At 39.4% G+C, this 17357-nt stretch overlaps 1 protein-coding gene across 14 annotated transcripts in view; it reads left to right on the top strand.

Moving 5' to 3' along the window:
* The window catches only part of ZMYND11 (zinc finger MYND-type containing 11), a 129052-nt gene that overhangs the window by 42624 nt on the left and 69071 nt on the right, over positions 1 to 17357 (top strand). For 12 of the 14 annotated variants that reach the window (XM_045874523.3, XM_045874521.3, XM_054507394.2 and 9 more), the window contains one exon: positions 13248 to 13382. The exons of 1 other annotated variant lie outside the window; for it this stretch is intronic. In XM_045874523.3, coding sequence (XP_045730479.1) covers positions 13267 to 13382 — 116 coding nt within the window. In that variant the 5' untranslated portion in view covers positions 13248 to 13266. Of the gene's footprint in view, positions 1 to 11648; positions 11823 to 13247; positions 13383 to 17357 lie in introns of those variants that run through there. One more of the 14 variants, XM_045874524.3, reaches the window with a different exon arrangement.

Below are 17357 nucleotides of genomic sequence, written 5' to 3'. Positions count from 1 at the left end.
TGATCCAACAGCTCCTCTTCTGGGTATATACCCAAAGAATTGCAAGCAAGACTTGGACAGATACTTTGTTTTTTGCAGTTATTCATAGTATCTAAAAGGTAGAAGCCACCCAAGTGTCCATCAACAGATAAATAACGCCACTGAACTCTACACTTAAAAATGGTTAAAATGGTGAGTTTTATGTTACTGCACCATACTTAAAAAAATTAATCTGTATAAAAAGCCACTGAATTGTTCACTTCTAGTGATGAAACGTGTGTGAATTATGGCTCAATAAAGGTGTTATTAAAGGGTTAAGCCTTATTTCCCCATGCACATTTTGTTTTTTAAGCTAGTATTTTGTCAAATCCAGAAGTCTGGAAAGATCTTGCTTTACTAGTATAGCTAATAAAATAATTGAAACATGTTTGTTGTTATCAGGAATCTTGATCAATGTTTTGCATGCTATTATTTTCTGTTGTTTAGTGTAATTTGCTTTAAATAAACAGGGTAGGTTTCCTAGCAGAAGTGCTCTGTTTCGCAAGTTCTCCATGTTCTATACTTGCTACATATGGAAATTGGACAGCAGTGGATTGTTCTGGAGGCTCTTAGGGGAGTATCATTGCTCTTTAGTGTCCAGACTTAGTAGCCAACCAGTTATTATCATAGACTAGACTAGCTTTATTCCTCCTTTTATTTTTATTTTTTAATCTCAGGGCTTATTCAGGAATGTATTCAGTCAGTAAGTGCTTATTGTACACTGCATGGTACAAGTTAAGGGCATAAAGTTTGAAATACAGCCTGCTTTTAAAAAACTTGTTGAGTAACGCATATAAAATAATTATACAGCAACCAATAGCAACATGGCATTAATTGTAATTGTAGACTTTATGTATGTAGCTTGTTTTAATAAAAACTGAATACAACCTAATTGTAACTTTAACTTGATTATAACTATAAAGGAAGTTATAGTAAATAAATAAATATCTTTTGTGAGATAACTAACAAAAGACCAGACATATCAAAGAAACTAATGCTAGAATAGATTGGAATTTAGTGGATGATTAGAAGCGTATCACATGAAGAAGGTAGCGGGAGGGGAAGAATGAAGCGGGGGAAATCGGAGGGGTGGACGAACCATGAGAGACGATGGACTCTGAAAAACAAACTGAGGGTTCTAGAGGGGAGGGGGGTGGGAGGATGGGTTAGCCTGGTGATGGGTATTGAGGAGGGCACGTTCTTCATGGAGCACTGGGTGTTATGCACGAACAATGAATCATGGAACACTACATCTAAAACTAATGATATAATGTATGGGGATTAACATAAGAATAAAAAAATAAAAAAAAAAGTGTATCACATTTCATTAGAGAAGAAAAATCAGTAAATCGTGTTAGTACAATTGATTACCTCTTTGGGATAACTTTCTATATTTTTACTTTCTGTCATATTCAGAAAGTAACTCCACAGTTTTCACTTGGGCATGTAAGATGCTTGGAATTTGCCACTCCATCCTAATAACACGTAAAAAGCAGAACTGAAAAACCAGCGAAATGTACTGAGATTTATGAAGGCATTGAGGCCACAGGACAAAAGTTGGAGAGACAGAAAAACAGGACTTACTGGAGCAAAAACCCTCCCACAGAAACATCTGCAGGAACCAGTGCTGGCTAAGTAAACCTGAATGTAATTGATGAATTGCTGGAGGCTCAGGGTGGACAAGTCTGAGTTAAAAATCTAGGGGAACCCAGTCCTAGGGGTCCCCCACACTTTGGTAAGATTTACTATAGGAGTAAGGAGCTCTTAACTCCTTTACCCAGAAACTCTACCAGGCCCTCCCGGTGGATATTGGAGAAAAATCCCCTTGCCATTCCATTGGCAGGGAGGGGAAAAAGAACCATTTTAAAATACTCCAGAGTTGTTCTGTTCTCCTTAACAAGGCCTGCCTTCAAGAGAAGCTTTCACCAGAGCCTAACTGACCTAGGGAAGGGAAATACCCAGCTCTGGCTCCCTCTAGTAATCCTGTCCCACCTAATGGGGTAGACAAAGCTGAGAAGGACTTGGAAAGTTCACAGTGCAGGGGCACAGGCTCACCAAAACACTGACTTACCCTGGGACTCGAGAAAGCAGTCCCTTCCCCACACCTCACACTGCATTACTAAATGCCTTCTTATGCATTTCCTTTTACTTAATACTTCATGTCCGCCTTTTGAAGGAAAATAAAAGGTCCTACTCAAAGGCAAAACAAACACAAGAGATTGAGCTGGGGTGCCTGGGTGGCTCAGTCATTAAGTGTCTGCCTTCGGCTCAGGTCATGGTCCCAGGGTCCTGGGATTGAGCCCCACATCGGGCTCCCTGCTCGGCGGGAAGCCTGCTTCTCCCTCTCCCACTTCCCCTGCTTGTGTTCCCTCTCCTGCTGTGTCTCTCTCTGTCCTATAAATAAATAAATAAAATCTTAAAAAAAAAAAAAAAAAGATTGAGCAAGCATCTGAACCTGAGTCAGCATGGTAAGGATGTTGGAATTATCAGAATAGGAATATCTTAAAATATGAAGAGTTTATTAGAGAATGAGTGGGGAGAGGGGCAGAGGAAGAGGGAGAATCAGGCTCCTGTGGGGCTCAATCCCAGAACCCTGGGATCACGACCTGAGCTGAAGGCAGACACTTAACTGAGCCACCCAGGCGCCCTAAAAAACAGATTAAAATGCTAAGAACTTTAGTGAAAAAGTACACAACATGCAAGATTAGATGAATACTGTAAACAGAGATGAAAATTTTAAAAACATCAAAAAAATGCTAGAGTGCAAACACATTGTAACGGAAATGAAGAATGCTTTTGGTGGGATCATTAGTAGACTGCACGTGGCTGAGGGAGGAATCTCTGAGTTTGAGGATATGACAATAAAAACTTCCAAAACTGAAAAAGAGAAGAAAGACCAAAAAAAAAAAAAAAAAAATCCAAGGAAAATGGGACAGCTACAAAAGGTGTGACATATACCTAATGGGAATATCCACAGGAGAAGAAAGAACAGAAGCAGTATCTGAAGCAGTAATGACTGCAGATTTTCCCAAATTAATGTCCAACGCCAAACCAGATCAAGAATCTCAGAGAATATCTAGTAGGATAGGTGCCCTCAAAACTGCAGCTTAGGTAGGTATATCATTCCAAATCTCAGAAAATCAAAGATTAAAAAAATCCTAAAGAAGCCAGAGGAAAACATTATAAAGGAGCAAAAATAAGAAATACATGAGATTTCTTTTCAGAAACCATGCAAGCAAGGAGAGAATGGAGTGAAAAAGGAGTGAGGGGGGAACCCCCACCAAATTAGAGGTGTGTATTTTGCAGAACTATTTCTCAAAAGCAAAGGAGAAATACTTCTGAGACAAACCTTGACCGAATTTGTTGCCAGGAAAGAAATCCTTTAGAAGGAAAATGGTACATGCCAGAAACTTAGATATACATAAAAGATGATCATTGGAGGTTGAGTAAGTAAAGGTAAAATAAACTTGTTTTTCTTATTAATATAAAAGATATGTTTGTTCACAATAGTAACAATGTATTTGCCTTTGTGTTCTTATGTGCATCTAAATACTTATGTATGCTCATGCATCAGTGAAAGGAATGACACCAATGATAAAAGGAACAGAAGGTATTAGGAATATTTTGTTTTCAGGTCCTTCTACCTGTGAATCTGTATACTATTACTTAAAAATAGACATGGGTTAGTTGTAAATGTATATTGTGATCTCTAGGGCAATCACTAAAGAAAGTAACACCAGCAAAAGTAAAATTGATATGCTAACATAGAGAAAATGGATACATGTAAAGTACTCAATTAAAATGACAAAGAGAATATGGGTGGAAGTCAAAACTAGACAAGGGACAAAGGCATAGAAAGCAGTAACAAATATGGACATTCAACTATATCGAATAATCACCTTAACATGGTCTAACTGCAACAATTAAAAGATGAGATCGTCAGAGTTAATAAGACCCAATAATATGTTGTCTGCAAGAAACCCATTTTAAATATAAAGACATAAATAGGTTAAAATAAATGGGATAGAGGAAGATATATCATGCTGACACTAATCAAAAGAAAGTAGTTGTAGCTATATTAATTTTAGATGGAGCAGACTTCAAAACAAGGAATGTTATTAGGTATAAAGGTGAGTATTACATAATGATAAAGGGATCAGTACTCAAAGAGGATATAACAGTTCTTAATGTGTATGTGCCTAACAGCAGAATGTCACTGTATTTCAGGCAAAAACTAAGTCTGCAAGGGGCAATAGATGAATGCACTGTTATAGTTGGAGATTTCAACAGCCGTCTCAGAAATGGACAGGTGCAGTAGGCAGAAGATAAGTACACAGTTGAACTCAACAACAGTATTAACTGGGTATCAACAATATTTATAGACTACTTCATCCAATAGCAACAGAATATACATTCTTCTCAAGCTCACATAGAACACTCACATTCTTAGCCATAAAATACAACTTAATAAATTTGAAAAGATTAGAAATCATACAGTGTCTGTTGTTAGACCACAATGGAATCAAAATAGAAATAACAAAGATAGCTTGAAATCTCAAAATATTTGGACATTCAGCAACACACAGGCGGAAAAGAAATCTTGAGAAAATTTTTAAAAATTTTAATTAAATGAAGATGAAAATACCAAAATTTGTAGAATATAGCAAAAGCAGTTTTTACAGGGAAATGTATAACGTTGAATGTATATATTAGAAAAGAGGAAAGATCTGAAATCAGTATTCCAAGCTTCTACCTTAGAACACAAGGAAAAATTAAATCCAAAGTAAACAAGAAAAGAAATAGAGCAGAAAAATGAAATTGTAAGTAGGAAATCAGTGGTAAAATTAAGTCAAAAGCTAGCTATTTGAAAAGATCAATAAAACCAGTAAGTCTCTCAACAAGCTAACAAAAACAGATACAAATAACTAATATTAGAAGTGAAAGAGGAGCAAAAAAAAAAGGGGGTGGAGAGGAGCTATCACTACTGATCCTCTAGACTGTAAAAGGGTAATAAAGGAATGCTGTAAACGACTCTATGCCCACAGACTTGAGAACTGAGATGAAATGAATCAATTCCTTGAAAGGCATAATCTGGCAAAACTTCTGCAAGAAGAAATTGTGTAGGCCTATGTAAAATAAATGGAATCAGTGATTAATAAACTTCAAAAACAGAAAGCACCAGGCCCAGATGGGTTCACTGGTGAATTCTCCCAAACGTTTAGGGAAGAATTTATACCTTTTCTCCACAATCTTATAGAAGGTAGAAGCAGAAGAGTACTTCCTAACTCCTATGAGACCAGCTTACCATAATACCCCAAACCAGACAAAGACATTACAAGAAAAGGGACTAAAGGCCAATATCTCTCATGAACATAAATGTAAAAATCTCCAACAAAATATTAGCAAATTGAATCTAACGTTGTATAAAAAGTATTATGCCCCATGACTAAATGGGGTTTATCTCAGGTATGCATGGTTGCTTTGGTATCTGGAAATCAATTAATGTAATCCTCATATCAACAGGCTAAAGAAAAATCAAGTGATTAATAGATGGAGAAAAAAGCATTGGGCAAAATCCAACGCCCATTCATAATAAAAACCAGCAAACTCTCGGAATAGAGAGGAATTTCCTCAACACGATAAAGTCTACCTACAAAAACCCTGTACTAACATCATCATACTTAATGATAAAAAACTCACAGGTTTCCTGCTGAGATTAGGAACAAAGCAAGGATGTCTCCTCTTACCATCCCTTTTCAACATTGGACTGGAAGTCCTAGGTAAAGCAGTAAGACAAGAAATTGAAGTATACAGATTTGGAAGAGAAATAAAACTGTCTTCATTTACAGATGACATGATTACACAGAAAATCTGAAAGAATTGACCTGAAACTAATAATTATAGCACGTTGTATGACAAAAAATTAATATATAAAAGCCTATCACTTTCCTATGTACCAGCAACGAACAAGTTGAATTTGAAGTTAAAAACACATTACATTTATATTATCACCCCCAGAATGGAATACTTAAGTACAAACCTGAAAAATATGTGTAAAGTCTATATGAGGAAAACAGCAAAGTTCTGATGAGATAAATGGAGAGGGAACCCTTGTTCATGGATAGGAAGACTTAAATATTGTCAACATGTCAGTTCTTCCCAATTTGATCTATAGATTGCATGCTATCCCAATAAAAATCCTAGGAAGTCATATTTTGGAAATCAACAAAGTGATTCTAAAATTCATATGGAGGGGCAAGAGATCCAGAATAGCCAATACAATATTGAAGGAGAAGAACAAATTTAGAGATTTCAAGACTTACTGTAAAGCTATGTTAATTAAGACCGTGTGGTAGTGGTAAAGTAACAGACAAATGGATCAGTGGGACAGATGGGAGAGCCTGGAAGTAGACCCACATAAATATAGCCAATGTTCTTTAACAAGGGCAGTATAATGGAGCAAGTAAAATGTCTTCATCAAATAGCACTAGGATGACTGTGCATCCACATGCAGAAAAAATCGACCTAGACACAGACCTTATACCCCTCACCACAGTTAATGCAAAATGGATCATAGACCTAAAATGTAAAATGCAAAACTAAAACTTCTGGAAAATAACATAGACAACCTAGCTGTCCTGAGTATGGCAATGACTTTTTTGGATACAACACCAAGACACAACCCCTTAAAGTAATAATTGATAAGCTGGACTTGATTAAAATTAAAACCTTCTGCTCTGTGAAGGACAGTGTGAAGAGAATGGTAGGATGAGCCACATACTGGGAGAATATTTGTAAAAGACACATCTGATAAAGGACTGTTACACAAAATAGACAACTCTTAAAACTTGACATTAAGAAAATGGACCTGATTAAGAAATGAACAAAAAATTTGAACTGACACCTCACCAAAGATGATATACAGGTGGAAGGTAAGTGTATGAAAAGATGTTCAATATTCTGTGTCATTAGAGAATTGCAAATTAAAACAGCATTGATTTATTACCACATGATTGTGAGAATGACTAAAATCCAAAAAACAGGGACACCACCAATCGCTGATGGGAACGTGGAGCATTAGGAAAGTCACTGCCACTGCTAAATGGTGCAGCCATTTTGGGAGACCAGTTTCTCACAAAACTACAGGTTCTGTTACTGTACGATCCAGCCATTGCATTGCTTGTTATTTATCAAAGGACCTGAAAACTCACACAGGGTGGTTTTAGCAGCTTTATTCATAATTGCCAAAACATGGGAGCAACCAAGATGTCTTATAGTCAGTGAATGGGTAAATAAACCATGTTACATCCATACAAGGGAACATTATTCAGCACTAAAACGAAATGAACTATCATACCATGAAAAGACACGGAGGAAATCTTAAATGTGTATTGCTAAGTGAAAGAAGCTACTCTGAAAAGGCTGCATACATCCTCTATGAGTCCAACTATAGGACATTCTGGAAAAGGCAAAATGAAGGAGGTAGTTAAAAAAACCTGTGGTTTCCAGTGTTTGGGGACCCAGAGGGATGAGTAGGTGGAACACAGGATTTTTAGGACCGGGAAACTAGTCTGTATGATACTTGGATGGTGTGTACTTGTCTTTATGCTTATGTGAAAACCCATAGTGTGTACAACACCAGGAGTGAACTGTAAGGTAAACTGTGGTCCTTGGGGAAAATAGTGGCGTGTCAGTGCAGGTTTGCTGATTGTAACAAATGTGATTTCTGGTTTGGGATGTTGATAACGGGGGAGGTGGCAGATGTGTGTGGACATGGGACTCTTTGTGTTTCCTGCTGAATTTTGCTGTGAACCTAAAACTGATCTACAAAACAAAGTTTATTAGTGTTACTACTTTTTAAAAAGTTATTCTCAGATGGATAACAAGTCAATATTAAAAAATTAAAAAACAGGAAAATACACTTGAATATTTTTCTGACCTGAATGTGGAAGGACTTCTAATCAGGAAAGTTATCATAAAAGAATACATAGTTAGCTATATTTCTGTATAATTTCATTTAGTCTTTACTAAAAGACAAAAGTATTTGGGTAATAATATATAAACATGTTAATATATAAATGGAAAAATGGTATGGATAGACTATCAGTAAAAAGTAATTTAAAATTACGAGTAGACTTGGTGCCTGGGTGGCTCAGTCGATTAAGTGTCTGCCTTCAACTTGGGTCATGTTCCTGATCCTGGGATTGAGTCCCGCATCAGGCTCCCTGCTCAGTGGAGAGTCTGCTTCTCCCTCTCCCCTCTGCTCATGCTCTCACTCTCTCTGTCAAATAAATCAGTAAAAAAATCTTAAAAAAAATAAAATTACGAGTAGACTTTGGAAAAATTTCAACCTAACCTAAGTAATAATGACATTATACAATGAGATTAAATTTTATTTATTTTTTTAAAGATTTTATTCATTTGACAGAGCACCAGCAGAGGGAGAGGGAGAAGCAGACTCCCTGCTGAGCAAGGAGCCCAAAGTGGGACTTGATCCCAGGACCCCGGGATCATGACCTGAGCCGAAGGCAGATGCTTAACCGACTGAGTCACCCAGGCATCCCGAGATTAAATTTTAAATTACATGTAATATTTGATTAAATTACTTTAAAATATTTATAAAATATATTTGTTAGTGTAATAATAAAACAAAAACGTGAACCCATCTACCACCAGAAGCAGACATTGGAACATGTTTGATGCTGTGTCCTGGTGGGTCCTCTTGCTTTCTTTTCTCTGCCTCCCACTATTTTAATCTCCTTACTATCATGTTTATCAATTCCTTCAGGACACAGTTTTCCTACAGTTGTATTTGTCTCCAAGTATTACATTGTTTAATTCTGCTTATTTTTTAATTCCCTGATTTGATTACTTTTATCTTTTCCCCCGTTTGTAGCATTTGTCGGATATAAAAGAAGATACATAGGTGGAAGGGATTGCATTAAATCTGGATTTGTAGGGGTAGAGAGTATCAGTATCATCTGGGGGCTAGCCAGAGTTGCTTGGACCAACTCACACCCATTAGGATGGCTACTGTCAAAACCCAGAAAATTATAAGTGTTGATGAAAACGTGGAGAAATTAGAACCTTGTGCACCAGTGGCGGGAAAGTAAAATGGGGCACCTGCTGTGGAAAACAGTATGGCAGGTCTTTAAAAAGTGAACCCTGTAATTGCTGGGTCATAGGGTAATTCTGCTTCTGAAAGCAGAGTCTGGAAGGCATGTTTGTATACACATGTTCATAGCAACACGTGGAAGAAACCCAGGTGTTCATCCACAGATGAATGGAAAACAAAGTGCAGTACATCATGCAATAGAATATTATTCAGCCTTGAAGAGGAAGAAAATGGGGGGAACCTTGAGGATGTGTTGTTACGGGAGATATGTCAGACACAGAAGGACAAGTATTGTATGATTCCACCTCTGTGAGGGACTTAGTTTCATCACAAAGGAGAAGCAGAACGGTGGGTGCTGGGGGTGCAGGGGATAGGGGCTTAGTGATTACTGGGTGCAGAGATTCGGTTTCACAGGATGAGGTGAGTTTCGGGGCAGGACAGTGTTGGCAGGTGCACAGCGGTGTGGATGTATTTAATGCCACTGAGCCGCACGCTTAAAAATGGTGATGCTGATTTATGTGTATTTTGCTACAGTAAGAGAAATTGAGGAAAAAATTAGTGGGAAGCTTTTGGTTTTGTGTTTTTATTTTTTTTAACTATAAGCCTCTTGAGAATCACTTTCTGAAGGAGCTCCTCTTCCTAAAGGGAGCCAAAAAAAAGATTGAGGACTGAGTTAAATCTCTCCCAAGTCTTAAGGTGGTCGTCGTCGTCGTCTTTTCCTTCTTCTTTTGATAGCTTAATCTTTGCTATAACACAAATGAAGGCTTACTCTGGGACTTTGTTCATGTAACAGCTGGAAAAGTTGAATTTCATAATTTTGTATCAGAAGCTTGTCATGTTCCTAACTGCGAGGCCACCCTGAAAGACATGAAGAATGAGGCCTGTCCCTTCTTAGTTGAATGGGTAGATTCTTTTGAGGAATTTATAATTATTTGCACAAGGTGATACATCTGTGGAGAGACCTATAAGCACATTATAACTAGAATATACAAGAGAGTCGAGTTTAGTTCTAGGAGAGGGGTTGGTTAGGAGCAAGTCCCAGGAAGAGCAAAGAAAGGGCAGAGCACAGCTTACCCAAGGGGATGGAGGTACGGCGTTTCTGGGCAGACTTAGGAATTTTTTTTTTTTAAGATTTTATTTATTTATTAGAGAGAGAGAGCGAGAGCAGGAACACAAGCAGGGGGAGTGAGAGAGGGAGAAGCAGGCTTCCCGCGGAGCAGAGAGCCCGAAGTGGGGCTTGATCCCAGGACGCTGGGATCACGAACCTGAGCCGAAGGCAGACGCTCAACGACTAAGCCACCCAGGTGCCCCAGACTTAGGAATTTTGAGTAAAGTTTAGTAGTAGCATACACTCAGGGAAGAGGGCTGTGGAGTTGGATTTGGCCACGTCATTGAAGACCTTGAATGAGAAGCTGTCTGTACAAAGGATCTGAGGAACTCATTTTCTAGGATTTTCTTTTTATTGATAAACACCCAAATTGCTATCTTTTGATATCTAGCCACATTATTCATATTTACTAGATGGTGGAAGGACTTTTGTCTGACTGGCTTATTGCTATATTCCCAGAGCCTAGAAGAATATCTGACCTACGTTAGTGAATGCATGATTTTAGATTTCCTAAGAAGGGAAAATCTCCGTGGTGGTTCTTTAAAGAGATCTTGTCCTAATCGGTCAGGCTGGTTCTGTTGTTTTTATAACTGGTCTCAGACTTCATCATACTCAGCTTACTTGGGTTTGAGTTCTTTGCAAGGCTCTCTTTGGGCTCCTGAGCATCTCCCTTATGATATATGTATCTGTGTTGACTTGGTTCAGATTCAGGTAGATCTCAAAAATCTTTGGTTTTAACTTTACATCTGTTTTCCTGAACTTTACATTTGTGCATTATTTAATTCTTTAGCCTTGATTTTAACCATTTCTAGCCATTTGGTGATAATCACTTCTAGAGTTTCTGCTATTAGTGTCCCCCCTATGTTCTTTTGGTTGTTATATAAATAGTAATATCTACTATTTAGGTATTATTTTAAAATGCTAGCTTTGGTTTTATATATTTTCTGCAGTTCTGAATAAATTATTACTTGTACACATATGTACTTAGAAAAAACACAGGTTGAATTGCATGTTTACATGATGTGATCACTGCCCTGAGACCCTTGTGCTTCTGTTGTTACAGGCGTCATAGCCCTAATGAAACCGAGCAGTGATTTTTATCCTGGCTTTCAACAGCCAAGTATCTTTTAAAGAAATTAAGGAAATTTCTCTTAAATTTCCCCATATACTTATATTCTGCAGCGCTCCCTGAGCTGGAAGTGGTGTCCCCGGTGCGTGGACTGCTCCAGGATACCTTTGGACGGCATTGTCCTATCTGCCCTTACAGTTCGTGGTTCATGTGTATGTCAGACTTCCTCTGCCAGCGTCAGGCTCTTCTCTGGCAAGGACTACAGTTCTTACATTTTTACATACTTCACTGTATCCATATCTGTGCCTTACACAGAATAGACACCTGTTGTCTTTCAGATTGTGTTTTTCGTGGGAGTACGTGCAGAACCTGACGACTTGCACTACCGCAGTTCGCCGTTAGATGTCACTCTGTGACGTACTTGACATTCTTGCCCAAACTTCCCTCCCTTGATGCTGATCCCATTCAGGAAGGCGGCTTTCCTCAGCAGATGGTCTGGCTGAGAAGTTTCTGTACGTTTGAAAGTGGTTTCTTTCCAAACACACATTAATAAATTATAATTGCAGTTGTGACTGTCTTTTAGTTCTGCATCTAAGTCTGTACTGAACCCAACTGATTTTCCTTAAGTTTTCTTTAGAATTTGAATGCTGGCTTTATGTTTTGGTTATTCTCTCTTTGGAGCAAAGTCTACAGCTATTAGAAGTAGTGGTGGGAAGAAGTAGGATATTCAGGAATACCCTAGAATGTGCTTGGAATTCTTCTGTTAGCAACACACTTCTGAGAGATGCCTTATTCCAGGAGGCCGGCTGAGCCCAGACTTGTGGGAAGAGTCTCTAGATGAGCATTCATGGCGGCTGCCGGTTTCATTTGGGTTTGTCAGAGGAAGAGTGAGAACTGACTTGTCTGTGAAAAGAAATGTGGAAGCAGAGAAAGCCGACTTGCAGGCTCCGCCGGCCCATCATGGAACACAGGAACGTGTCAAGAATGAGTTTCCTTCACTCATTCTCCTCCTCTGAAAGATAGGAAGGGTCAGGTCAAGGAAGTTTGGTGTTCACCCTGTGCCCGAGGGCTGCCCACACTACCCTGTGTGATTGAGGGATCTGGCATCTCAGTGTGCAAGGACGTTCCTGACGGCCCAGCGCCTCGGTGCCCAGCTGCGAGTCCCAGTGTTCGCGGAGCCTCTCCTGCTGTACCACCACCCATCCGATATCCAGGAGGCAGCCCATATCCCCCTAGATTTGACACAGCCGGTGGCTGTTCTCCTCACCAGGCTCAGAATATTGAAATTTGAACGAAATAGTGGTATTGGTTCTGAATAATATAATGAACAGCCTCCCAACCCAAGCATGTGACTATTTCTGATGATGTGGGCCCACCCACGTCCTCCTCTGGGACACCAGCTCCCAGCCTTTCATGCCTCGGTTAGAAATAGATTCTGTTTATGGTTTTATTTGAAAAGAAAAAAAAAACGCTGTTTTCATTTGTCAGTATGTCTACATAAAATTGAAATTTTAAAACGATGAGTATCATAAACTAAGAACCAAAGAATTAGGACATTTGAATTCCATTTATATTGCTCTGTCATATTACAGTTACACACAGTGTAGTAACAAAAAGTGAAATTTTATGTTCTATTTTTGCTTTGGAATAAAATTGAAATGTACGTGTTCTTTGATATGTTAGTATAGGGTGACCACTTGTCCTTCTTGGGAAGACCTTTTTAACTCTTTGACCTTAAAATGTTATTCTTTATGAAATAACAAAGTGAATGACGGTTTTTGCAGAGTAACCCGTAATGGAGAAAAGTTGGTCATGCTACATCCTGTGTTAGTGTATTCCCCAGTAGTTGGGAGGTGCTGAGTCTGTTACTACACTGATGGTAGTTCATCTTGTAATCCATGCTTTCTTTCCCCTTATGTTTTTGTGTTTTCCTACAGTTACAGAAGTGAACAGGTCATGGCACGTCTAACAAAAAGGCGACAGGCGGATACAAAAGCTATCCAGCATCTTTGGGCAGCCATTGAGATTATACGGAACCAGAAGCAAATTGCCAATATTGACCGTATTACAAAGTAAGTACATTTAAGCAAAAATATCCTTGTAAAGTTTCCTAAAAGATTTTTTGGGGAAAAAAGGTCCAAAAATAACTTATTTATTATGCTCATTGACACATTACAAAGTAGCAGTCACTTTTTGCCTTGTATACACTTGTCAGAAAAACGAGAGAGACATAGACAGGCATTGTGTTAAGATGTTTAATAAACAAATACCAGAGAAGTAAAACATCACTGTGTACTGTTTATAATAGCTTTTTAATGATCAAACATTTTTTAACTCTTGGGATCAAATCTTTAAGTCTTTTTATTAAAAAGGCTTGCTGTTGTGTGCCTGTCTAAAGCACAGTGTTGTTGTTCATTGTTCACTGTGACTGGAGGACAAGTGTTCTGTGCAGAAAACACCCTCTTCTCGGTCCCTAGCCCACTAACCAGGACATCCTGACCATTTTGTCTTGTATTTTGGAAGTTATATTAAATCATCAATTTAAAAAAAGTTGGTTTTTTTTTTTTTCCCCTAGTTTCCAATGCTATTTATTTTGGTAGACCAAGATCAGGATAGGAAACAATCAGACTATTTTATCAATACTCACATTATAAGGGAGTCTTCAAATAGAACTTGATTTTATTTGTTTCTCTGAGTATTTTTAAGGGAATAAAGCTAAATTCATCTCTTTTTAAATGTTTGAGTGATATTTTTTGGTAATTTAGGTAGAATTTCTTTCTTTATTCTTTGTACAGATGATTCCTTAGATGCTGTATGTAAAAATGGGAAATGGGTGATTTATGAGCCCCTTTAATGAAATGTTTATTTTTGTCCTTACTAATAAGTAGTAGAATTGAGCACCACATATTTTTGTCTCTTACCTACATTCTCTTAAAGATTATAAAGGTTCCTCATGAGAGGATGGACCGGAGAAAGGGAGAGGGTGTTGCTGTGTGTTGCTGTAAGTCTGTATTTACCCTTTGAGCACTTAAAGTTGCCGTGCTCCTGCAGGCCAAGAGAAGAAAAAAATAGGTAACACTTAGGGGAAATAAGAATAAAATAAAGAGTATACAATAAGTCCTATTAGTATGTCCTTATAAAAAGCAAATAACTTGAGGGTATGTTATAAAGTACAAGTTATAGTGAGGTGGTATTGGCCTAAAAACATTTCTTTGAAACCTCAAGAATAAAAGCCGTAAGTATTTTCCTATGGCTGGGATTTTCTTTAAAAAAAACAAACAAACCATGGTTTATGTATATTTAAATTATTTATGGAAGAATGTGGAAATCAGATGCCGCTCTTTGGATTTAACGTTTAGACTTGGGGTCATTGACTGAACTCTAGCAGTGTCTCTCCCTCCCCCAGCATCGTCCTAGAGCTGTGGAGGTTTTCCCCGCCTGGGGTGCACCGTCTGGCCGTGAGGGTCGCCGTTAGCTCGTGGCCATGGCGGGTGCAGGCGACCTGCTGCGTGTGCACAGACGTTTGTCAGCAGGAGTGCGCACCCATGTGCATCTTGCATCCTGTCCTCTCTTCATCAGCACAGCCTCAGGCTGCCAAGGCTGACTTTTCTCCATGCGCTAGGGTCCGTAGATCTTAAGGGGCAGCTGAAGAAGTGTATTCACCTACCAAAAAGTTAACGTCCTATCAGTGTTGTCTAAAGATGAAAAGGAACTGAGAAAATCAGAGGGTAAGTGTTGGCAGGGGTGACGGCCAGTGTCTCTTCTGCCGTCTGAGCACCACTACACCGTGGCATCCGTACTTCTGTCATAGCCTGTGTGCCTAACCAGCTGGCCTGTGCCCGAGCGTCCGGGCCGCACTGGTGCCCTTGTCGCACCCTGGCCGGAGCAGGTTGGGAGGAGCGCTGCCCCATGATGGGGAGTCAGGGGTCTGGGCTGTATTCTGAACAGGTGAATGCTTTCCAAGTCTTTGATGAACTTTAAGTCCAGACCCTCTGCTCAGTTACAGCCGAGCCTGAACCTTGTTGTCTTTTAATCATTACGCACGGGTGACGTTCCTGACGGCTGTGGAGGAGTTACGGTAGAGAAGGCACGTGTGGTCGCGAGGACTCCTTCTCTACCGTGTCTGGTGAGAATGAAAGCTAGACGGCTTCCGGCACACCTGCACGTGTTTGGGCTCCCTGTCCTGTTGGGAAGCCTCGCAAACCCTGAACACTGGCATCAACCTCTGTGTGATGTTCTAGTTCTGCTTGTGTTTGTTTCTTCGAAAATGTCTTTGAGGTCACCTCCAGTCTCAAGGTTCTCATTCATCCTTGATTGTGATTTTCCTTTTTGTTTATTTATTGAAGAGACTGGTTCATTTGCTCTGTGGTTTCCCATAGTCTGGCTTTGGCTGGTTGCATCTTGTGTATTTGTTCCTCTGTGTTTCGTGGAAGTGGATAGTTGCCCTGGAGGCTTGAGTGGGGCGAGACCCCTTCATAGGTGCTATGTCCTCCTACCAGGAGGCCGTGATGTGGGCTTCTCGTGTAGTCAGGTTGCTAGCCTTGATGTGTCTTGGCTTACACCAACAATTCATTAAGGGTTGCAGAATGGTGATAATCTAATGCCATCTTTCTGTTGTAAACTGGAATACTTCTGTAAGGACACAAACTTGCCATCACATGCTGTTGAGCAATCCTCTGGTGTGTTCGTATCTGAAGGTAGAATAACAGGCTCTTTTCCTTTTTTGCCGGTTTTTTAAAAAAAACATCCTCTAATGGTAACTAATTAGTTTTTTAAGTGTCATTTGGAATTCATGCACTTCAGTACTTTTGATATACTTCAGTCCATTTCTGACAAAATATTTATGCTCAGATTTTTCTGTCTTCCATGGGTTTGGAGGCTCTCCACGTGGGCTCCTGAAGTGGCTTTCTGCTTTCTCACCCAACAGGATCTTTCAGGCTCATCTCTCTTGCAGTCCGCCCCAGACCTGGAACCTTTGATTTCTCCAAGGGGCTCCGGTTTCTGTCACATAGAAATTGTGTCTCAGAAGCATGTCTGGCCCTCTGTGTGCTCACTGCAGCTTGCTTGGTCTTTCCAGGCCCTCTCGTGGGCAGAGGTAGTAAATATAATTGTAAGAGGAAAAACACCTTATGAATGCATACTTGCATTTTTGTTGGAATTTGTGGCTACTGGGTTTTCCATAACTTCTACCAAAACTTTTCTTACACAGTAAGGAGGTCATGAATGGTAGTTACTCAGTTATGTATCCAGCATTATATATCCAGCATTTGGAGAGTAATAACACCAACACTGTAACCAGTAATGTGTTTCCTGGAAACAGTGTAGACTGTTTATCCCTGTTCTTAAACAGTTGTACTGATTCTGACCAGCCAGAGATGAGGCCAGCCGCCTGACATGCTCTTCCTCACCACTGAACGTTGGTTTCCCTCTGCAGTAAGTGTGTATCTCATGGTCCGCACCAGCCCTCTCTTGGTGTGCAAAGTTCATTCTCTGGTCGATTTCTTTTTTATATTCTTTTCCCCCAGTTTTGCTTAGATATAATTGACATATGATGTTGTGTTTATAAGGTATACAACATCATGATTTTGTATTTGTACCCACTGCAAAACAATACCTCAGTGTGTTCGGGTAGCATCTGTTCCCTCACATAGTCACACATTTTGTTTCTTGTTATGAGAACCTTTGAGACCTCCTCTGTTAGCACCTTTCAGATACACGGTCCATTATTACTAGCGGTAATCAGCATGCTATACCTGACATGTCCAGGACTGATTTCTCTTATAACTTGAAGTTTATACTTTTTGCACCCTTTCCTGTTTGACCCACTGCTGGCCACCACCAATCTGTTCTCTGTTTCTGTGCACTTGGTCTTTTTAGATAACACGTGGGAGATGAAACAGAGTTTGTCTTTTTCTGTCTGACTTATTCCACTTAGTACAGTGCCCTCGGGAGCCATCCACGTTGTCACAGAATGATGGGGTTTCCTTTCTTATGGCTGAGTCATTCCCTTGTATATACACGTCATCTTCGTGCACTCCTCTGTCAGT

The sequence above is a fragment of the Mirounga angustirostris genome, unplaced genomic scaffold, assembly GCF_029215605.1.
Source record: "Mirounga angustirostris isolate CCGP_5_RB_7025 unplaced genomic scaffold, mMirAng1.0.hap1 SCAF_5, whole genome shotgun sequence".
NCBI lineage: Eukaryota > Metazoa > Chordata > Mammalia > Carnivora > Phocidae > Mirounga > Mirounga angustirostris.
This window is presented reverse-complemented; position numbering and strand designations above follow the sequence as displayed.